The 24,868-nt window shown below is 41.8% G+C and overlaps 1 protein-coding gene across 2 annotated transcripts in view; it reads left to right on the top strand.

The window, feature by feature from the left end:
• The window catches only part of LOC114252127 (neuroligin-4, X-linked), a 92,482-nt gene that overhangs the window by 54,720 nt on the left and 12,894 nt on the right, over positions 1–24,868 (top strand). For both annotated transcript variants that reach the window (XM_089740421.1, XM_089740422.1), the window contains exons 2-11: positions 7,351–7,467; positions 14,305–14,497; positions 15,217–15,335; positions 15,803–15,955; positions 16,092–16,289; positions 17,103–17,238; positions 17,869–18,105; positions 18,449–18,710; positions 19,155–19,398; positions 21,987–22,124. In XM_089740421.1, the coding sequence (XP_089596547.1) occupies positions 7,371–7,467; positions 14,305–14,497; positions 15,217–15,335; positions 15,803–15,955; positions 16,092–16,289; positions 17,103–17,238; positions 17,869–18,105; positions 18,449–18,710; positions 19,155–19,398; positions 21,987–22,124 (1,777 nt within the window). In that variant the 5' untranslated portion in view covers positions 7,351–7,370. The remainder of the gene's footprint in view (positions 1–7,350; positions 7,468–14,304; positions 14,498–15,216; positions 15,336–15,802; positions 15,956–16,091; positions 16,290–17,102; positions 17,239–17,868; positions 18,106–18,448; positions 18,711–19,154; positions 19,399–21,986; positions 22,125–24,868) is intronic.

Below are 24,868 nucleotides of genomic sequence, written 5' to 3'. Positions count from 1 at the left end.
TTTGAGGCAAGGCCTGGGATAGGGCTAGGTCCAGCAGTGGATGTCTGTGGGCTGATTGAATAAAACCGAATGTTATATTTCCACCCATTTGTGCAATATGTTTTCGAAGAGGATACATACGGACAAAAACTTCATCGATATGCAGCAGGTACATTGCTTATTTTTTAACCAAATAATCTACGAAACAAACAATCCGCTCAGTGAACTAGAAGTCACATTTCACATAGACTGATAGTACCGTTGGAGTCAGAAGCGAAATGCTTTGGATTAGTCACGAGCCCCCTGGGGCAATGACCGTAGCTAGATAGATAAATACCATAGACACATCGGAACGAGATGTCAGATCGTTTGGGACCTCCGACTCTACTGAGGGACTTTCGTTCTGTATGTGCTGTTGGACGTTTGAAATTTTCGTTGGAAATTTTTGATGGTGTTTTTTTTATTGACCTACATCGGTAGTCGAGTCTACGGTTCACTTGGTGTTGAGTAGATAGCAAACCCACCTCTCTTGAGATAATGTATTCAGCCGATACCCATTCATGTGAGCCCACAATACGTTCTACCATCAGTCGTAATACAACAAAAAACACAATTTTACCCGCATTTTGGAAGTGGGAATAATTATATAAGTACTTGTTCTTAAAAGCTAACGGGACGAGTGTTTCTAAGAATATATTATAAATTAATGTACTTAGTTTTTTTTCATTAAAAATAAAAATAGTCAGATATTAAAACGAATTTAAAATTTTGATATCGCGTTTTTATCATTTACATTTGATTATTGCGACATTTCAGACTATACAGTGCTCATGTATGGTAGCGGACAACTATTATATCTATGACTCGTGGAAACCGAAGAAAATACTGAAATATAATAAATTAAATAAATATAAAAGCAATTATGGCAGGCTTAGTGCGAGGAACATTATAACTAATTGAATAATTATTGTACAGACTTGTTATAAAAATCATCTAATTGACACACCAATCCAACTTCCCTTCTATATCTATTATCTAGTGACAGGATCCGATTTGTTTAAGATTTCAACAGAAACTTCTCCTTATTGTAATTATAAAAAAATGTAATTTGAACAGCACGTCTTGGTGCTTAGTTTCTATATCCACGAAACCATTCGTCATGAATACAATCCTTTAATAATATATGATCTAGAAAAAGGTTTCCTACCTTCGGATCGATCCGTGAGTCCAAAGTGAAAAACCTAAACTGAAAAACCTTTCTTGGAATATAATATAAACCTATACGGAAAATCCTAAGAAGTGTCTATCGACTGTTCTGTTCTGTATAGTAGTTATACTAGCTACCCAGGCCTTCTTAGCTAAGCCTTTACCCTCGACTCCGTTTTCATCTGATCTCCTGTTGTTTACATATCGGCCACGACTTTGTTTGTCTAGAACATTAACGGAGCCAAATGATCCGTGTAATCGTTCTCTTCCGAACTCAATAAGTTTCTTGTGCAGAAGATATACATTACCGGAATGGTTTATCAGGTTTCTTGCTAATTTTCTGTGGAAATAAACAAGCTTATGTTCGTGTTTTTTGCAAATGTTTTTCGTTTAGACTATACTATCATTATCATTTTAGTTCAGAATAAAGTTTTTGGTTAAAGATAGAATTAAGGTTTAAATAGCACGTACAAACCAAACAGATTATATTAATGTACAGGTATGTGATATGTTGTATGTAGTCTACAAATATAATTTTTTTACGCTTTTATTACCACAGGTAGGAAGCGTATCTCTGGGCACTTCTCATTTAGTTTTTCTAAGAACATACTTAGTAGTAGTAGTAGTAGTAGTAGTAGGTCCGGAGGTCAAGGTGGATTCTATTACAGGAACGAAAAAGTAGATTTCACGGTTATCTATCTCAATAAAATTTAATTAATTCTACCACTAGATTTCAATGTAATATCATAAATGTATAACCTATGAAACGAAAAGGTTTTGATTCGAAGCGCAAATTGGAGTTCAGAGCAGTTTAAACACAGTGAGAAAATAACCGAAGATATAAATATTGCAGAAGGGTAAAACAAGGTAACGCGCCCTTTGCCCTTTTTGTGGAAACTTGCGTTGAGGCCACAAACTGAAAATGTAGATTTCTTCTCCGGTTCGGTCTTGCTGCAGGAATTTTGTTTGAAATTTAGAAAATGTACTGTTACGGGTTTAAGCTTGTGCAATGTGTCACCTACAAGAATCGTATCTCTATATCTTTACAGTTTCGTCATTTGAGGCGGATGTTGTTTCATCGTTTGTAAGAAAACAGCCATTATAATCCGGACACTTGCGAAAAGGGTTGGATAGGGACGAGCGGGTGTTTACTGTAGATACGATAGTTTAATTCGTCGGGATCCGTCCTTTGATAGTTTGTTTGTTTGTTTGTCTGTAAGTTAGCACCGTCTGCCAGTTGAGCCGTGCGCCTGTTTGTACAAGTGCCCGGCAACACTCTTTGATGTTTAGTTTATTTTGTAGACTAACGACGAAACTTTTGACAGCAAATTATAGAAGTGCGTCATCGTTTCAACAATACGCGCCTCCTCCCCCCGACCTTCCCCGTGCTCTGCGGAAATTAAAATTGATTTCTTCCTGACGAATGCATCAGTCCACCTAAAGAACTGACTCAATGCCTTGGAACGTATTGTATTACGGTTGACTGACCTATCGAACACGGGAACTAGCCATGATCGTGGAATCTACTCGTACGAACTTACAATAGGACCTACAAACATTATGTATGTACATGGGGATTTATTTAAAAATAAGCTATTCTTTAACTATGGGCTCTGGTAACGACTAAGCGCCGGGTAGGCCGCGAATACGTTCTCAAAATAAATTGCTTTTGTTTCTCTCAAATTCAACGTTTCCCAAATTTCATTATAAATGTGTATGAGTTGAAACGAAACTACCATATCGTAAAGCTAAAGTGAACCGCCATGTTAAAAGTCAGATTCCGTGAATACTCCTCTTGCTGACTTTAATCACATTACTAAAAATTTAATAAAATAAAACAAAAATAAAATAGCTTTTGAAATTCCTTAAAAAAATTTCATCAAACCTCAGAGCCTTCTAAGGCCGTTTCCGAGTACCGTTCAATCAGGAATTATATTTATTGGTTTCCGTCCAATTTGTTATCAGATATTGCTCTTTTGACCCACTTCCTTTAAACGTCGCGAAGATTTTCATTATTTGGTTTTTCGTCGAATTATTTTCGGGAGCAGTCGACGCGAGCGACGCGACAACGGAACGAAATAACGACACGCTTCTTATTGGATCCGGACGGAGTCACCGGCGTTTGTAAGCGCGCTGTTATAAATGAGGGACGTAACATTTTGCATGATTCATGTTCTCATTTACCTGTATGTTAGGAGATACCTAATGAAATTCCTAAATTTAATTTTAATCCACTTTCAATTGTTATATCTTACATAACACAATCATTACATAATCTTAGAACTTTGTGTGCTTTGGCCATAATAGTGTAGTTTGGCAGGCCGCGGGGGTCTGGCCGGTCGCGGAACATTTAATCGGTGAAAAGTGACTTCATTATAGTTTCATAGGCTTCGACTTATTCTCATATGTCTACAAAATATTCTGCCCATTTAGAAATAAAATATTAGAAATAAACTTACTCAAACCGTATCTTGCAGAGTGTACATCCAGTATATGAAATCAGGATGACTCAAAGCAATCGCTTTACTTTTAAACTCAAGGTTCGCGAATACATCCACAAAAAACTGGAAGAATCATCTCCAAACAAATTTATTTTATTATTATTATTATTATTTTTTTAGCCATTCTTAACTATAATACTATATTGTGTATTTTCATGTGTATTTATATATTATTGCTTTACATGCTTTACATGTACTTAATTCAATTTTTCTGTTTTCCTTTGTAACAGTATTTATGGCCAGACTAACTATTTTATTGTGTGTAATTATGTGTATGTATGTATTTTATTATTTTATACATAGGTATATTAAATTTTAGTATGTTTATTTATGCATACAAAGTCATATGTAATCTATGTAAGTACCTATATTTAACATTATGTGTATTCTATAATACTGAGCTGTCACTTTAAGGAAGATTTTTGTTTTGATTTTGTTCTTTTTTTGTTTTTTGTTGTTGTTTGTTATTCTTTTGTTAATGCACTTACCATGCATTATCTCAGCACCACCCTATGGTCGACTGGAAGAGAATGCCCATGGCATTAAGTCTGCCTGTGTACAACTTTTGTTTTGTGCATAAAGTATAAATATATAAATAAAATATATGAACCTTCTAAGGCACATAGCACGGCATGCTGAAGTCATCAACTACTATTGTTATGTCTTGTTATTAGTGCATACGATAAGTTCACCATGCCGTCTATTCCTAAATTAGTTATACTTTTGTCCTATAGGGAGCTTAACAGGCGTGTCGTGAGCCCTTCTGTTCGACTACAGCAAAAAATAGATTATATCTGATTGCGACGTGGTAATATATGTACCTGGAGGCCACAGGGAGAGCGATGACAAAGGGTGCCATCACAACGTACACATGTTACATCAACGTGACCCAAATACCGAAGCCTGATTCAATAACAGAAAAATATAATCGAGAAACATCAGGAAAGATACTTTTTTTGCTTTTTCTTGGTAATGTTAATATTTGTTATCACTTAAGTGAAAGCTAGAGGTGATCACTTATGTACGTGTTTTTATTTTTGAGCAAAAATGACTAATCTAACGAATTAAATGTCCACTAATCTATATTTATCGAGACGTTATTTAGCATTATGACAACCACGGTATAAGATCGATTTATACCGTGAAAATCGTCCACTTGCTTACTTCCTAACACTATAAATAGCTTAAATGAGGCCTTGGGGAGTGGGTAGACCTTCCACTGAAAGGGTCATAATTGTTATTTTTATAAATGAGGAATTTCGGCTGCCCCGGAGGCCTCTCCAGTTTTACAAAAACAGGTGGGTGAGCAAAAGCTCAGCCAAGAGGGGTGGGATTAGCTAACAGCTGCCTTAGCGCCTTCAAAGCAGACCTAACAACCCAAGAGCAGCTGCTTCACGAATGAATCGGATCGGATCACGGATAAATCTACCGGATCGGAATCGCGACCCACTAAGAAGATCCAGCGATAAACTCAGCGGGCTGATGTTTAGATTAGATTGTACGTAGTAGGAGTACGGTAACCGGGGTCCCTAAGCCTGCTCCTAGTATTAGAGCTGAAGGTGTCTAGTGCAAGGGTTAATTGATCTGATGGATCCGTAAGGACGTGTATATTGTTGTTCGGGACCTGCATATCTGCTCGCTTGTGCAAATGTCAATAGCGCGATTTAGATTTTTTTCGAGACTTTTAATTGTGTGATTGCTACCGCTACCAGGGAATACATGAAGACACCTACATAATGTAGTGTGGATAAAATGTATACTGCTGTTTCTATTTAGATTTATTAAAAGCCTTTGAAAATGAAGTACAATTATGTTTATTGTAAAGCTCGGACAGGAAGTTGGAAGAGTTTTAACAGATATTACTGTAGAGGCCGCTCGTAACGATCTTACAAGATGTTTCAGAATACATTGTGATTATTGTCATCTCCGAGATATCGGGGCCAGCTTATGAAGAGCGAAGACAACATTAGTTCCGACACTGTATGTAGGTCAACGGACACTAGACTGCAGCTATTCCATGTTGGCACGGCGTGTATTGACGAGTGTCGACCACATTTCCCTCCCAAGACTTATTACTGTTAATAGTAAACATTGTTTTTGATTTTGTAACTTTAAGTTAGTGGATATTTAGATATGTTTATCGCGTATTTTAGATTATTGTACAACAGAGATTGTATTTATTATTAATCCACTGGATATTGTGGTGTCAAGTAAGAGGAAAATTAATTTAAGAAAAACAAGGTCGCGATCAGTTGTTGTTAAAAGTACCAAACGTAAACTGCTAGTATTCGAGAAAAAAAACCCTTAGAAATCTAAAAAGAACTATACTCTAACAGCTCAGAGTCAAATACTCTTCTCTATTATTATTATGTTATAGTGTATTTTTCTAAAGACTACAGTTTCCTTTACACCATTAATTTCCATAAAGGCACCGACAAAAAGTAACAAATTATTTGATGTATTACAAAAAAAATTAAGAGCAACAACAACAAGAAACACATACATGACGGGATGAAGCGAGGGGGCTCTTACATCGCATCGCGACCGGGAGTCTGTTCGCGACGGCGACGAGGCCGGAGTCCTGTTGACTCGCCCCTGCGGCTGACGTCGAGTAACTATTTGTCTTCCGCCCACCGGCGACAAAAACTAAACTGCCCTTTTTCTAATCTCAACTTTCAACAAAAAGCAATTTGACTCAGGCGGAAACGATTCAAGGCTTCGACGACGCATCGACACCATGAAACCCCATCGGTACGATTAATTGGCAAAGTTTAGTTTCCTCGTGAGACGCGTACACGAGCCGATGGCGTTTCTATTATATTTAACGGTAATGGATCCTCAGTAAGTGAATTATTATTTATGAGTTAGACTTTTGGCTCTGAATCTTGTTTGGAGGAAATGAAGTTTGTTGACGAAACAAAAGGAGGATTTGAAGCGAGATTTTGTCGCGTATTTGTCGCGCGGAAAAGCTGTCGCAATTCTGTTGTTTTTCTTTTGAATTTGCTATGTAATATTTTATACAAATATTTCCTTCAATAATCTCGTATCTTTTATTTTCCGCCAAGGAAATATTGAGTATCGTTTGTTATTTTTTTTACTTTAAATCGTTATCCATTAAAGTCGTCTTGATTTCAGAAATAATTAAATGCTTTTTTTGCGATTACCGACTTTTTAAGGATATACAAAGTTTCCTATGTTATCCCTTTTGGCTATATTATTCCCGTTCCCAACAACAGAACACAATGTGATTGATTCTCGTTGGCAACAGGGAGGTGTAGTGTTTTATTTTTATTTATTTTTTATTGCTTAGATTGGTGGACGAGCTCACAGCCAGCCCACCTGGTGTTAAGTGGTTACTGGAGCCCATAGACATCTACAACGTAAATGCGCCACCCACCTTGAGATATAAGCTCTAAGGGTCTCAGTATAGTTACAACGGCTGCCCCAACCTTCAAACAGAAACGCATTACTGCTTCACGGCAGAAATAGACAAGGCGGTGGTACCTATCCGTGCGGACTCACAACAGGTCCTACCACCAGTACTTATGCAAATTATAATTTTGCGGGTTTGATTTTTATTACATGATGTTAATCCTTTACTGTGGAAGTCAATCGTGAACATTTGTGTCACAAGTGTGTCTGACCGGCGCGTGTTTGTCCGCAGGCGGCGTCGCGTGATGGCGCATGGAGTGCTTGTGGCGGTGGTGCGCGGCACTGGTGCTAGCGACGCTGGCCGCCGCCGGCCCGCGGTACAGCTCGCGGATCGTACACACTCACACAGGTACCTACCTCCTCATTACCTAATATAACCTAAGCTTACCACTTTCTACAATTACGGTGCATAGTTTTGGAGTAGCAAACAGTGAGGACGTATCGAACGTAGCGAACATATCTGAAAAGGTTACAATGCCATTCGTTCTAAAATCCTACGCGCTCATCGGACGTTTATATTTAATGTACGGACACAGTTTTTTGGTTATTCTACACTTTCTACATTACTTTGAATAATGAACTATTTGTAACATGGAATGTTAAGCACCCCGTACTTGTTATATTATTATCAAATTAATTAATTATGATAATTACTGTTATCATATCATTTCTGACGTTTCGGATATTGTGCGAACTACCTTTTTGTTCTTTGTAATAAATATTTCTAGACCTTTAAGTTTCATTCCACACTGCAAAAATAGACAGTTTATTTTATTGGGTTTCCATCATCATCCTATCATTTTTTTTGCTTAGGTTAATGGACGAGCTCACGGCCCACCTGGTGTTAGTTAGTTACCGTGACCAATAGACATCTACAATGCAAATGCCGCCACCCACCTTGAGATATGAGTTTTAAGGTTTCAGTATAGCCCACGACTTTTGGGGGTTGATTGCATCCCGCCTCCGTAGGTTTAACCCGCGATTCCCTACAAGTGACCCCTGAGTGGTGCAAAACGGGAGCCGAATATATAATCGGTGGTAGGACTTGTCCGACTGGCTGGCGACCACCCTCCAACTAGAGTCCGCCGCCAAATAGCCTAGCTGTGTTCCGGCGTGTGGGTTGGAGAGCCAGTTTTATTCCTTCCCTTTCCTCTTCCTTGTTGGGGGTGAATCTTGGCGATACCTGGAACATGCGGAGCAGACGTGCGTGTGAGCTCGCGGGACGTGATTGTTTGACGGGGGTATAGGAAGACCCAGTGAAACGGTGTTCGCCGCCGCCCGCCGGTCAGTTGGGGATCTGAACCCGGGTGTCACTACTAAACTCCGCCCCGGGAAGCTGTCTCGCCAACCGGTGTAAAATCCTGTCGCGCGGTCGTCGTGCCGGAGTCGGAGACCGGAGTGGATCCCGGCGATCGCACGCAGGGTGGACTGGGGGCCCTTCCATGCCCTGCGTCAGTCGCTCACGCAACCCGTGGTCGAGCACGTACTGTGCTCCGCGCTTTATTCAGGTATTGTCACGATTTCGCCTCGAACATCCTACCCCACCCAATCCTACTCTCCAAATAAAATTAATTATAGTTTTTATGAAAGTTCGGAAAAGGAAAAGGGTTTTGTCGGCGATTCCCCATTCCACATTTAATGTGGATTTCAGCAATGTAAGGGGTCTACATAGCAACCTTGACGCCGTACACCACCATCTTGAGACGGCGCAGCCTGCCCTCCTTTCTCTGACGGAGACGCAGATATCTGCTCCGGATGATACTTCGTACCTTGAATACCCCGGCTACGTATTGGAGCACAACTTCCTGCGTAAAGCCGGGGTGTGTGTATTCGTCCGGGCTGATGTCTGTTGTCGCCGTCTACGAAGCCTCGAACAACGGGACCTGTCCCTCTTGTGGCTGCACGTAGATCACGGGGGTTGTACCCGAGTCTACGCGTGCTTGTACAGGTCCCACAGCAGTGATGCAGGTTCAGCTCTGATAGAGCATGTGCAAGAGGGGACTAACCGCGTTCTTGAGCAGTACCCATCTGCGGAGGTGGTGGTTCTTGGAGACTTTAACGCTCACCACCAAGAGTGGTTGGGGTCCAGAACCACTGACCTCCCGGGTCGGGCTGCCTACGATTTCGCCTTGGCCTACGGCCTCTCCCAGCTGGTGACACAGCCCACCCGTGTCCCAGATATTGAGGGGCACGAGCCTTCTCTGTTGGACCTTCTGCTGACCACCGATCCAGCCGGATACAATGTGGTGGTCGACGCTCCACTTGGATCGTCTGATCACTGCCTTATCCGTGCTGCCACACCACTCTCTCGTCCTAGTCGTCGAACGACGACCAGGTATCGAAGAGTTTGGCAGTATTTGTCAACAGATTGGGATGGATTGCGTGAGTTTTACGCATCCTACCCATGGGGGCGGTTCTGCTTTTCCTCTGCTGATCCTGATGTCTGTGCGGACCGTCTTAAAGACGTGGTGCTCCAGGGGATGGAATTGTTTATCCCCTCCTCTGAAGTGCCCGTTGGGGGTCGCAGCAGACCCTGGTATAACAATGCCAGCAGGGATGCTGCACACCTGAAGCGGTCCGCATACGTTGGATGGGATGATGCCAGGAGACGTCGGGATCCTAACATCTCAGAGGAAAGGCGGAAATATAACACCGCTTCCAGGTCCTACAAGAAAGTTATTGCCAGGGCGAAATCGGAGCACGTTGCTAGAATTGGCGAGCGACTGAAGAGCTATCCCTCTGGGAGCCGTGCTTTTTGGTCGCTCGCCAAAGCTGCAGAAGGAAACTTTTGCAGGTCTAGTCTCCCACCACTACGCAAGTCCGATGACAGTCTGGCCCATAGTGCGAAAGAGAAGGCTGACCTTCTGGTCAAACTCTTCGCCTCGAACTCGACTGTGGACGACGGGGGTGCCACACCACCGAACATCCCTCGGTGTGATGGTTCCCTGCTGGAGATCTGCTTTACACAGTGCGCAGTCAGGCGGGAACTCCGACTCCTGGACGTCCATAAGTCGAGTGGGCCAGACGGCATCCCTGCGGTGGTTCTAAAAACGTGTGCCCCTGAGCTGACGCCTGCGCTAACGCGTTTATATCGCCTCTCTTATTGCGCTAACAGGGTTCCGTCTTCATGGAAGACCGCCCACGTCCACCCTATCCCCAAGAAGGGTGACCGGTCGGACCCATCGAGCTATAGGCCTATCGCGATAACTTCCTTGCTTTCCAAGGTGATGGAGCGAATAATTAATATACAACTCCTGAAGTATCTGGAGGATCGCCAGCTGATCAGTGACCGACAGTACGGTTTCCGTCACGGTCGCTCAGCTGGCGATCTTCTTGTATACCTTACTCACAGGTGGGCTGAAGCCTTGGAGAGCAAGGGCGAGGCTCTTGCTGTAAGCCTTGATATCGCGAAGGCCTTCGACAGGGTCTGGCATAGGGCACTTCTGTCGAAGCTACCATCTTACGGAATCCCCGAGGGTCTCTGCAAGTGGATCGCTAGCTTTTTGGATGGGCGGAGCATCACGGTCGTTGTAGACGGTGCCTGTTCTGATACCATGACCATTAACGCTGGCGTTCCACCAGGTTCGGTGCTCTCCCCCACGCTTTTCATCCTGTATATCAATGACATGCTGTCTATTGATGGCATGCATTGCTATGCAGATGACAGCACGGGGGATGCGCGATATATCGGCCATCAGAGTCTCTCTCGTAGCGTGGTGCAAGAGAGACGATCAAAACTTGTGTCTGAAGTGGAGAACTCTCTGGGGCGAGTCTCCAAATGGGGTGAATTGAACTTGGTTCAATTCAACCCGTTAAAGACACAAGTTTGCGCGTTCACTGCCAAGAAGGACCCCTTTGTCATGACGCCGCAATTCCAAGGAATATCCCTGCAATCTTCCGAGAGTATTGGGATACTTGGGGTCGACATTTCGAGCGATTTCCAGTTTCGGAGTCATTTGGAAGGCAAAGCCAAGTTGGCGTCCAAAATGCTGGGAGTCCTCAACAGAGCGAAGCGGTATTTCACGCCTGGACAGAGACTTGCGCTTTATAAAACGCAGGTCCGACCTCGCGTGGAGTACTGCTCTCACCTCTGGGCCGGGGCTCCCAAATACCAGCTACTTCCATTTGACTCCATACAGAAACGGGCTGTTCGGATGGTCGATAGTCCTGCTCTCGCGGATCACTGGGAACCTCTGGGTCTGCGGAGGGACTTCGATTCCCTCTGTATTTTGTACCGTATGTTCCATGGGGAGTGCTCTGAGGACTTGTTCGAGATGATACCGGCATCTCGTTTTTACCATCGCACCGCCCGCCACCGGAGTAGAGTTCATCCATACTACCTGGAGCCACTGCGGTCATCCACAGTGCGTTTCCAGAGGTCTTTTTTGCCACGTACCATCCGGCTATGGAATGAGCTTCCCTCCACGGTGTTTCTCGAGCGCTATGACATGTCCTTTTTCAAACGAGGCTTGTGGAGAGTATTAATAGCAAGCAATATGATTTATTGCCTATTATTTATGACCTATGTTTGACATAGTTTTAGAGCAAATGTGTCAAGAAAACTAATTTAAAGGGCACCGATTTAGGGTAATGCTACTTAGAAATAGCTATTTATGACGTTGGAAGGACTGACGAGCTCCTAAACTACGCAGCTGACGACAGCCGGCGACAGGGACACCGACACTTCGGTAGCGCCACGCGCCTGTACTACACAGCACACACGCACTACTAATTGTACGGAAGAATGCAGGACTGTATTAGTTAGCTAGTTGAGGCCGGCTACGTTGTGTTCACGCAATAACAACAAATATTGATAATGCAGACATTACACGTACATTGCGTGCTGACTCAAAGTATATCATTCTGTAAACACTTGAACCACTTTGTACAAACATTACTGGGTTTACATCTCCCAGTTCTGGTCCGTAAACAATAAACAAGACCCAACATTCGCAATTAATTTACATACAATTACAAAGTTAAAACGCCATGTTAATCCAAAACTAACAGGCCCATTTATCATAATCCACAAGTTTTGTTGCTCTGTATCCCAGGTACGGCCATTTAACTACTCAGACCCGGGGACAGCCAATCATACCCGGCTAACGCACTATTTCGACTCCCAACATCGGAATGTAAGATCAGATTAATTATTGTTCTTGATCCGCGGGATGCTGGTCGCGAGGACGGGACAAACGATACCTTTAGAAGGGATCGAGTAAATGAAGGAGTCAATTTATTTGTTTCGTTCGCGGGCGCCTCGCTGTCGTGTTTCATGTACGCTCGTTTTATTGTCTTCCGTAATGAATTCATGTGCTCATTGTTCATCAGATTCTAACCTTTCCTCATTCTATATTTTGTTCGAGTCATTGTGCTTACGTTAATTACATTCTAATTTTTATTAGAAATAAACAAACATCGGAACAATACCCGAGGTGTTAGGAATTTGGACTAATACAATGTATTTTTAGCACGCCTTTATTAACGTAGTATGTAACGGAATCTTTGAATGTTATTCACCCCCTTCAAAATGTCCTATCGATTTGAAAATTGTAGCCTATTGTAAATGTAACCTCTCAAGAAACGATGACAATACAATAATTTGTTAAAAAATTTCCGATTATACAGCTCAGGACTTTCAGGATGAACGCCGAGCACACGGTAATGTCTTGCCTTCCTTGATTAAAATAGCCGTTTCTCAGGCTCCTCCTCCGGAATCGAACCCTGATACTCCCGTTACGACCTCGGTAGTCACCGAACCTACCATCGGATAGAAGTATTCGATTGCTCAAAGTTGACAGGGAGAGTGCCGTGTTATGGTGATGCATTACACAAAATATCATAGAACGACCTAATAAAATTATCTCTGAAAAAAGTTGATTCTTCCATGATGACTATGAAATTATCACGTTTATAAATGAATAAAAAAGGTAAAAATAAATAGTAATTTAAAAAACTTAAATACACGCTTTGTAGATAGCTGAACTAAAAAAAAGTTCAATAAAGAAAAGTGATTAAGAAAAAAAAAAAAACGTAAAAACTTGACACCAGGTGGGCCGTGAGCTCGTCCACCAAGCACTAAAAAAAAGAGTGGGTGCTCTTCAAGATAATAAAATATTCTCATTCTTAAGATATATATATTTTTTTTGTAATCGTCCTGCACGTCGTTTCGGGTCCTCCCGATCCACTAACGGTGCTTTTCCGGTCACCGTTCTCGTCGAACCCGTCGATTGCGACGAAGGGCTCGACGAGTAAATTAACCCTCAGACACAGCCCACTGGGTCTCTCGCCGGATCTTCTCAGTGGGTCGCGTTTCCGATCCTGTGGTAGATTCTGCGACATACGGCTCTTGCTAGGGTTTGTGTTAGCAACGTCCTCAGGTTTGAGCCCCGTGAGCTCACCTACTAGTTAAGGTTCCGCTGAAATAGCCTCTCAAGGCTATCAGATTAGGGAGGAAAAAAAATCGTCCTGTTTTTACACGCTTTATATTAGCTTCACTTGTATGTACCTATATGTATATATATTTGGATGTTTGTATGTTTGTAACTGACTCCTTTAGACGCGATTTTGACCCACTTTAAACGGCCAGATTCCATTCAAACTTTGTAGATTTATCGAGGACCGTTGACAATACACTAATTTGATAAGATTATTCCATTATTCAATTTGCAAAAAAAAAATTACTAAAAAATTAAAAATAAATAATAGTTCAAAAAAACTCAAAAACACGCTTTATATAAAATTCAACTAAAAAATTGAAAATCAATTTTAATAAATTTAAATTGAAAATAGTGTAAAAAAAAAAAAAAATATTGTAAAAAAAGCGTGGGGTGCATGGTGTTATTAGTTATAAATATTTTCTTGACAGATATGAATAGAAGAATTATTATTTCAATAATATCTTAAAAAGCACCCCACGCTTTTTTTACAATAAAATGTTTTTTATACACTATTTTCAATTTAAATTTATTAAAATTGATTTTCTATTTTTAGTTGAATTTTATATATGTTTTTTAGTTTTTTTAAACTATTATTTATTTAAATTTCAACTTATAGAAAATTATTAACCTTTTTTATTTTTTTAGCTACGTTTACGGTCTCGTATATCTGTATTTTTAAAACGAGATATGATTACGAGACGAGAAAAGTATGATGACTTAATAAAAAAAATTACTTCTGTGTGTAGGAGCAATCCGCGGCATCATAGTGGAACCGGCTTCCCGTCGCCTGGAACCAGTGGAAGTGTTCTTGGGTGTCCCTTACGCAGGCCCCCCGCCGCGACTTGGAGTCCCACCAGCGCCTCCAGGCTGGTCCGGCACGAGGCTCGCAGACGCATTCGCACCTGTCTGCCCCCAGCGATACCCGGACATATCCAACAAGTAAATTCTTATCAATGAATTTTACTCTAATGTAAAAGATAACAATAATTCTAAAACAAAACCGGACAGTTGAATACTCTTCTAAAAGTATCTCGGAAAAGAAAAATAAACACAACTCAGATTAACACGACAGTAAATTAGTTGAAACACATCGCCTCAAATTGATTTCGAAAGCTCTAACAGTATAGCACGTTAGTTTAAATAGTACAATCGTAATACTTTGTGTGTAACGGAATCACGCCTGTATCTTTTTGGGTTGTAGTTTGCCTGAATCCCCAAGTTGCTTAAATTGAGGTCAGATTGCCCTTTCCCTCGTTTAGTTATTTTCAGTGGCACAATCGATCCTCCAGCATCAATACTATAACTAGGGATTGAAGGAGGAGTATTTAGTAACATATTGTAAGTATTTGGCACAAATTTAATAACTCAGACTCGGCGACGACGCGACGTAAGCGAGAGTCTAGAACCCCGACGTTGAAGAACCGAGAGAGAGTCTTTGAGTTTACGCATTTGCGACTCTGTGTCCGCGATACATACCTCGATTAGTCGATCGATATCTCGATTTATTTGTAACTTTGTTTCCCTAAATGGATTAATCGATATTAATATTTTGAGTGAAATTTCTTCAGTATTTTGACTTATGATAATATTGACTAAAAAAAGTGTTATTTCATTATTGCGAAAAATAAAGATATTAATATTGACTAATTCATATCCAGGAGTGCAGCGCTGTTGAACATGCCACTCGGCATCTACAACGAGTTGAAGGCCGCGGTACCGATGCTCGCCAATCAAAGCGAAGACTGTCTCTTCCTCAACATCTATGTGCCCGGTAGCGGTGAGTTGTTTTTCAATTTAGTGTCTTCTTTCCCTGTACTATTCTATTATTCTCTGTGTAATCTGCATTACTTTGTATTTTATAATTCTTCAGTTGGACTGTAGCATTATATTAGTGCGGTACGGTAGCGATAATACGATATGCTATTTATTTACGGCATAACATTGTAATCCGGGAGATGAACTCACGATCCAGTCGCAAACGCAATTGAAACATTGTCCTTTCCGGGAGGGCGTTCATCTCAGTTCCTCCCAGTTTTGATCCTAAGTTACCAGCTCTAACGGATGCGTGCATTTGCGGGAAGAGCACACAAGGCGGGGGGATCATTCGTTCGAAGTGAGCATATGGACCCTGCTGCTGTTCATTTGTTTGTTCAAAAACGCATAATCTATTTCCGGCTCAGTTGTTTTTTAGAGTGTACACTGTAGTTGAATGTAGGTAGTAGCTCAATTTCGTATATTGGGCAGGTGCGCGAGGCGTGGAGGCGCCTTACGCGGTGGTGATGTGGCTCGGGGCGCCGTCCCACGAGTGGGGCTCCGCCAACACCCTCGACGGAGCCGTGCTGGCGGCCCGGGCACATCTGCTCGTCATTACTGTTAATTATAGGATAGGATTATTAGGTAAGCCACTGTTGAGTTGCGAGATGATGAAAAATAAATGTTACTCTTTTCCGTAGATTCATAAAAAGCGAACATGTCTGAACAAAATTAGGATGTACATATAATATTTACAATGAATGTATTATTTTGGTGTCAGGCTACTTAACAACAGGGCTAGTTACGGATCCCGTGCAGCAAGCAGGAGGCTCGGCCCAGCTGGACGTGGCGGCGGCTCTGGGCTGGGTGCGCCGCAACGTTGCCGCGTTCGGAGGCGACGCGCGGAGACTCACCCTCGCCGGACACGCGGCTGGGGCGGCCCTCGCCAACGCCATGCTCATGATGCCGGACACTAAAGGTTACATACCGCTCACTATATGCCGCATGTATTGACTCATACTTTTACAATTTAATTCTGTTTTACTATGACGTCTGTATGTTGTTACTGTTTCTACGCATCCACACTGTTGATCAGTTCATGAATTTCCACTATGTAACACTGAACAACAAAAGAAATAGTTGGTTACCTCAATGTCTCAAAGACAAGTGTCTCCGCCCCTGATATTTTAAATATTTATCCAACTTTTACTGTACAACAAATAAATATATTTAAAAATGTATTGTCATTGTACGTCACTGTAAGCCATTGCTGCAATTTCAATAATCTAAGAACTCTTAAGAGAATAGCACTCTTATTTTTTTCGGTTTTCTCAGCGTAGACATAATTCAAAATACTGTTATTGTTAAGATTAAGTTTCGCGTTTTTGTCGTTATATTATTTCCGACGTTTTAACAGTTTACGGTCACTTGTCGAAAACGCTGCATAAAACCGTAAAAGCCTCGTCCTCATCTACTAGGATCTACACGAGTATCAGTCGGTAGTGTTATTCTCAGCATTTTCTTACTTAGCTATCCTACTCACTCAGATACTTGCGATACAGTCAGTTGTAAGCTCTCAGGGGTGGGTTACTAACAGCACCTGAGCTTTCCTGCTTTAAAGGGTAATAAATATGTTACTGTTAGATGTCCCGTGTCAAGGCGTAGGCGACGAGATGCACATATCATAGTAATGTTATCGGTTTCCATAACTGCCCAGGACTACTACTATATTTTTGTAATATTGCTAGTAAATGTGAATACGTTTGTTGTTAGTCTGTATCATGACGTTCAGGTCTCGTATCCCGTGTGCTGCTTCTTAGCGGCTCGGCGCTGAGTCCGACGGCTCTGGCCCCGGACGCGACGCTGACCAGGGACCACACCGCGCAAGCGTTGCGGTGCATCCCGGAAAATTCTAATGATGACAACTGGTAAGGAATTTGCGAAACCTACTAGAACATTATTTGTTAGCTGTTTCGATTTGTTTAAGCCCGACGAGTATGTGATTACAGGTTGATAATGTTATGTGATGATGTCGTTTTAAAACACGTGGTTGAAGTTTCGTTGGGAGAACAGTTTAATTGTTACCGAAGCACATAGACATCACAACGTGAATGCCCCACCCATCGTGACACTTGAGGCTTATGTCTCAGTGGTAGACTAATTACGCAAATTCAATTTTTTATGGGTTTGATTTTTGTAATACGATGTTAATCCGTTCATCGTGGAGATCATTCGTGAACATTCGTTAAGTATGTTTTTCATTACAAAAATAACTGTTAAAATAAACGCCTGGTGTTAAGTATTGAAAAATAATTCAATTGTGGTCTCCGGTGTCTGACTTGCGGCACAGTCGCATCGCTCGTACCAGCACACGGGGCCTCTTATCGATTACCCCACGATGGCTTTAACTTTACTTTGAAAAAATGTCAGGTATAACTACGTAGTATCCGTGGAACATCAAAACAAGCATCATACTTAAAACAGAATCTTGTAGAGCATCTGAAGGTAGTAAGTACGTCTCGTTGCCAAAAAAACAACGATCAATATTGCATGCATAGGTTTGTAGAGTGCATCCGGGCTCGTCCACTGGCCGCTCTGTTAGCCGTGGAAGCCCCAAAGGCGCGGTTCCTCTCCGGCTGGGCGCCCTCCGTCCCCGCCGGCCAGCCCCCCACCAGGGCGCTGCATGCGAGCGACACGTTCCTTGATTGCTCTCTCGCTATAGTGGTGTCTACCACGGAGAGCTATCAGTTCTTCAATGAAGACGATATCAGACATGGATTTGAAGAAGAGCACAGGTCAGCTTATGATATTCGACATGGAATTATAGTGTCATTAATTTAAAGAAAAATAATGAGTGGGCGTGTTTAAAATCAGAAGATAATAAATAAGATAGTGAAATATGTAGTTACTAGCTAATAGACATAGCTGTCGCTTCAAAGCAGTGGAAATTTTAATATTAAGTATAATACGGATGTAATCAACGCATAGCTTACACTAAATACTGCAAAAGTTTCTGATAAATAAAAACCTAACTATTTGAAATATGTACGTCATTAAAAACGTATATATGAAGATCTTTCCGGACCTACGTACATATGTATGCATGTATGTGTATTTACGCACACGTAAACTATTTAGAAACCGCATCCTCCGAACGTACGTCCGCAACGTGTACCGCTACCACCGCAACGAGATATTCGCGGCCATTCGCAACGAGTACACGGATTGGGAGAAGCCGATCCAGCATCCCATCAACATCAGAGACGCGACGCTGGACTCCCTGAGCGACGGCGCCGTGGCCGCGCCCGCGCTCCGCCTCGCACAGCTGCACGCGCGACGCGGCTCTACTACTTACTTTGCTCATTTCGCTCATCAGACCAAGGACGCTGACTATCCTCAGGTACTAATAATAGTAATGCCTAATAGACGAGTATGTGTTGGAATAAATAGTTCAAGGCTTGTACCCCTCAATAGTTGATGTCATTAAATATGCAGTTGGAACTCTCTACTGCGACTGTTATGTACTGTCGTGAAGGAATGACGAGCACCAGGTCTCGTTTGCATTGGAACAACAATAACAACTATCCTGGACTTCAACACACAGGAAGGTGGTATCAGACCTGGTGGATTCACAGCGCACCCTACCATACGAAACAACATGTTATCAATATAATATATCTTTTGGCTAGAAAATCTAATTTATCCCATAGTCCTTTATTATTCGAAATTTCAAATTTTTAAACATATATGTATGAAGGAGTAAAACTTTTGCTCTTAAACAAAAAACCGAAGACTCCTTTTATTTCGTTTTGTATTGATGCTAATATTCATTCCTTCCTCAAAGCGCCTCGGAAGCATAACAAGCGAAACTCTACCATACTTCTTGGGTTTGCCACTTGTAAGTGGAACACCTTCAAACCTTCGAAACTACTCTCGTGGGGACGTGGCCGTGGCCGAGTCTGCCGTCGCTCTGCTCGCTGCTTTCGCGAAAACCGGGGACCCTACGGCGCGGAGTGAGGAGAGACATCACGACAACTCAGTTACTTGGCCTAGATATGAGATCAATACTCAACAGTATTTAAGTATAGGTAAGGAAAATAACCGAAAGATCACTTTGATGGACGTCGGGAAGACGAGCTTAAAGCTTATCTTAAATTCAACGGAAACTAGAGCACATAAACGTGAGATTAACCGGAGACGTAGAGATTTTGGAAATTAAATCCAATTCTCTACACTGGAATACCGGCTATCGTGTCCGTTATACTACAATGAATCGTTGCTTTGGCAGCAGTAATGAATCGATTGGTTCAATGGATTACTAGCGCAGCCTGTACAACATGCTTTGCTTCTGGAGCCTTTATATAAATTGGAGAGAGGAGAAGAGAGGGAGGGTAGCAACAGTTTAACAAAAAAATGAAGTGAGGCTATCACACTACTACTATAAACGAATCATGAAAGATACTCGAAGGTCGTATCTGTTGTCCAATAATCGGACAGATTAAAATCATATTAATAAGTCAAAACATAAAATGTTATTAATTGATGATGATATTTGCTAATTTTTCAAATCAATCCCAACCAAAAATCAGCAACCAATTGGGTACAAACATTGAAAACCCTTTTACCAAAGCTCAACACTTCATACGATTTGAATGCCTTACATAAAATCCTTAATTAACAAAAATAGCTTTTCTCAAAGCCATTGAGTGATGATTTAACTTACAATTTGAATATCGTCAACAAACATTGTCTGTGTTTTAGCACGCACGAGTAGATCGGCAAGGTTTACCCAAGCAACAAATTACAACCCAGTTAGTTTCAAAGGCAAATATTCTTTGGGATTAGATAGACTAATTGTTCAGAAATCTCGAATATTCACTGACACTGTAATTACAACGATCTACTACATTTTCCGTTAGAACAAGCACAGTAATTATGATACGTCTAACGCATTATAACTATTACATATGTACATACATATGTGTAGCTAAGTTCTCGCCTATTAATCTTTCATGAGTAATTGACTCTCTACTTGCGATCTATTAAGTACCACTCTCATTAAGAAAGTTCTAGAATTTTTAGTAATTCGTTGATATTGATATATTGAGGAAGATAAATTACATCTTGTTTTTTTTTATTGCTTAGATGAGTGGACGAGCTCACAGCCCATCTGGTGTTAAGTGGTTATTGGAGCCCATAGACATCTACAACGTAAATGCGCCACGCACCATTATAACCAATTATAATTTTGCGGGTTTGATTTTTATTACACGATGTTATTCCTTCCCCGTGGAAGTCAATCGTGAACATTTGTTAAGTACGTATTTCATTAGAAAAATTGGTAGCCGCCTGCGGGATTCAAACACCGGTGCATCGCTACATATGAATGCACCGGACGTCTTATCCTTTTTTTATATTGTTTTAATTTCATATTTATTTAGGAGTTACGGATATAGTTAAAAGTCGGATTCTTGTTAATTTAATTATTATTATTAATTTAGTAAAGTGACATTTACGTTGTGTGGAAGGCCTGTAAATGGCAAAAGAGTATTGGCATTAGTGAGGTGCTTACAGTAAACACAAGGCAAGCATAAGTTAGTTAAGGCGCAGATACTAGAACCGTAGCCCTGATAGTTCGAGGGGAGGGTCGTGCATGCCTGTTTTTGCTTTTTTTTTTTAAAGTTTGACAAGCCAAAGTCCACGTGTTTCATTTTTTAGTAGCAGCGTACAAATAGAGCGAGCATATTTACGTTCTCGCCATACTGATGTTCTGCGGCCCGCCCGCCCGGTAATAGGCAAATATGAAGCTCATAGATACAACACAGTATATGTCAGCTTTCACTCGGATACAGTTGTCAAATTGAACATTCTATTCGTAGTCGTCGTGGCCTAACGGATAAGACGTCCGGTGCATTCGTGTTGAAGCGATGCACCGGTGTTCGAATCCCGCAGGCGGGTACCAATTTTTCTAATGAAATACGTACTCAACAAATGTTCACGATTGACTTCCACGGTGAAGGAATAACATCGTGTAATAAAAATGAAACCCGCAAAATTATAATTTGCGTAATTACTGGTGGTAGGACCTCTTGTGAGTCCGCACGGGTAGGTACCACCACCCCGCCTATTTCTGCCGTGAAGCAGTAATGCGTTTCGGTTTGAAGGGTGGGGCAGCCGTTGTGACTATACTGAGACCTTAGAACTATATCTCAAGGTGTGTGGCGCATTTACGTTGTAGATGTCTATGGGCTCCAGTAACCACTTAACATCAGGTGGGCTGTGAGCTCGTCCACACAGCTAAGCAATAAAAAAAAAAAAAAAAAAATTGTATTACCCATATTATAATAGACTAGTTGTACCCGTCCGCTTCACTGAGCATTTAAAATCAACATTATTATTTATCACTCCCACACAGATTCTCATGATTAACGCCCCCGCAACTGGTGTAAGGAGTCCAACACTCATATAAATATTAGCCTCTCCATTAAGTACATGTACTTTCTACATGGATACCAAATCTCAAGTCAATCGGATGCATGGTTCAGTAGTTATAACGGAACATCCGTAAAAACCACTAGATTTATATACATATTAGTATAGATTTTATTGAATCGCCTTTAGTGCTACCATTATGTAAGATAAAATCGAAAGTTTTTCCAAGATTCATATTTGTCAGGTACAAAGCTTCGTGTGAAGAGTCACTACCGGGGTCACAAGCTGGCGCTGTGGCTGCACCTGGTCCCGCAGCTGCATCGCCCCGGTGCCGCGCCGCGCCACCACCAGTTCCGCTCCGTGCACCCCGCCATGTTCGCGGGTGTGTATGTACTGTTCACCACCAGCCGCCCGGGCCCCGCTCGACCGGAGACTGCTGAAGCGCGAGACGCGAGACAGCATCAATAAGTTGTACATAAAAATGAAATCGTTAACAGTTCACAGCTAACCTGTGTCCGGCGTGCAGCGTCACTTGTGCTTGTGCCGTGCACGTGTGTGTGTTGAAGGCACGGACACTCGGATACCATCTTTCTGTCTATTTTAGCCACAAGTAATCATGGTTTGCTGCTAGTAAAGTAGTCGTTTTACTAAATGAGCATTTCATCTCATGTTTCAAAAGGCCCGTCAGTAATCACTCCATGATGACCTGGAACTTGACTCAGTCAGTAAGTATCTACAGTCCAGCTGCTGGAAACTACATACCCGATCCTGTAGATCGAATGGTAAACAGTCGACGTCGCCCAAAAAACGTCATTACGGATCCTCCCGATCCATTAACGGTGCTTTTAGGCTTCACAAGCACCGGTCACCGTCCATCGAACCCGTCGCTTGCGACGAAGGGCTCGACGAGCGAACTAACACATAGACACAGCCCACCGGGTTTCTGGCCGGATTTTCGCAGTGGGTCGCGTTTCCGATCCGGTGGTAGATTGTGCGAAGCTGCTCTTGCAAGGGTCAGTGTTAGCATCACTCCGGTTTGAGCCCCGTGAGCTCACCTACTAGTTAAGGTTACGCTGAAATAGCCTCTCAAGGCTATCAGCTTAGGAAGGGAAAAAAAGTGTAATCACTTAAGGCTAGGTGAACCGTGCTCGCGTAGATAACGAATGACAGAAATCGCGAATACAAGGCAAACACCAACTTTAGATACGTAATAAATTATATCTTACGTCGTCAGTTTCCATGTTGTTTGGTCGGGCGCTTACAAACTGATATATCATTGTAATTGCTACTACGAGTATTGTGTCTATAATTAATCATCAAGTGGACTATCGGGATAATACGATAGCTATAGGCCGAAGGTGTAATTGCTTTACATTGAAAGCTGTCTGGACTCGGCGAGCGTAATAATGTGCTGAGACTCAATTCAAATGCCAAATAGGTACTTTATTTATCCCTTAGATTGTAGCAGAACCTTAACAGAAATCACGTTGGAAATTTTGAAGATTTTGTAGTAGTTTTTAATATTTCAAATGAAAAAAAGTACTCAGACCGTTGTCGCTTGCGGTACACCAAGCGAGGACTCCGGTGGAGTATTAATCATCTGCTGTGCGAAACGATTAGAAGTACGATTTTGATTGTCACATGAATGAGATCCGTACTTGTAAGTAGCACCGCCCTCAGGACACAGCCCGGATCACCGTGTACACTGAGTACCCTAAAATTGAACCGAATGAGCGCTGCACAACAATTTATCGGTTTGCTGGACGCTGTTGATCTTGGCGTGCTCAGGACGCAATTGTAGTTTTACTAAGGTCAAGTCATACACTGCTAACACGCAGCACAGATATTCAATTTAAGGCATTAACTTGAAAAAATATCGGCTTGCCCCATAAATAGGCCATTCGATTTAAACCGTGTCACATAACGATCGCGTTAACGACACACTCGATCCTGTTTTATCGCCACCAAATTTGCGTTTTAGAACTTTAAGGTCGTAACGACCAGAAAAACAGCGATCCCCTCAAATTATCCGCCATAAAAGGAACCAGGTGGAATACTTATGCTTGATGGAAATAGGTTCACGTTCGTTTCGCCGTTTGAATGGGGCATGTCTTATTATCGTGCGCCATTAGTGCCATTTCCGGCGGTGTGCGGGACGCCCTCATTAACCGCTGCCTCCGCCGCCGACGCCGCCGACGCCGCGACGGGACGAGCCTATAACCCGGGCGGTATCATTTGTGTTTCTTATAAGCTAAAACCGAACTTCAGGACGTCAAGTTTGACGTCGCGGAGCTAAATATCCTTGAAGTCTACGGGTATCAATCAATTTGGAAGTATCTAGAATGTAAAAATTGACATTTCTAATGAGATCTTTGGAACGCCTGAAAAGCGACCTTGCCTCAATGATAACAATATCTTTCTTCAGTTACGCAATAATCATTTATCTTAAAGTTGCACTTCATTCATAGTTCAAGCGTGATTATATGAAATACTGGTAGTAGGACCTCTTGTGAGTCCGCGCGGGTAGGTACCACTACCCTGCCTATTTCTGCCGTGAAGCAGTAATGCGTTTCGGTTTGAAGGGTGGGGCAGCCGTAGTAATTATACTGAAACCTTAGAACTTATATCTCAAGGTGGGTGGCGCATTTACTTTGTAGATGTCTATGGGCTCCAGTAACCATTTAACACCAAGTGGGCTGTGAGCTCGTACACACATCTAAGCAGTGAAAAAAAAAACTAAATAGATTACATATAGTTAATACTTTTGTGAAGGTTTTTAAATTGTAGTACTATTACATAATATATGTAACAACAAACTTGTAATACAAAGTGAAAATGTTTACATTAAAACTTGGGAATGAACTTTTAATGGCATTGAAATAACTACCACATTCTTCCAAGTAGAATGATATAGATTGACATAAAGGTATACACGAGTAGACGCTGCCAGCTCTCCGCACTCATCTACCATGATTTTCTTCAGTACGTTTAGTGTCTTTAAGCTAATCTGCTGATCCAAACATTACCAGTCTTATTAAGATTCTCATTAGGATTAGTCGCACATGAGGTGTTGGTACCGACTTGAATCGGAATTATCGTAGTTAAGTACACATATATTCAAATTCA

The sequence above is a fragment of the Bombyx mandarina genome, chromosome 04 (assembly GCF_030267445.1).
Source record: "Bombyx mandarina strain Sakado chromosome 04, ASM3026744v2".
Classification (NCBI taxonomy): domain Eukaryota; kingdom Metazoa; phylum Arthropoda; class Insecta; order Lepidoptera; family Bombycidae; genus Bombyx; species Bombyx mandarina.
Note: the sequence above shows the minus strand (reverse complement) of the source record. Positions and strands in the feature narration are given on the sequence as shown.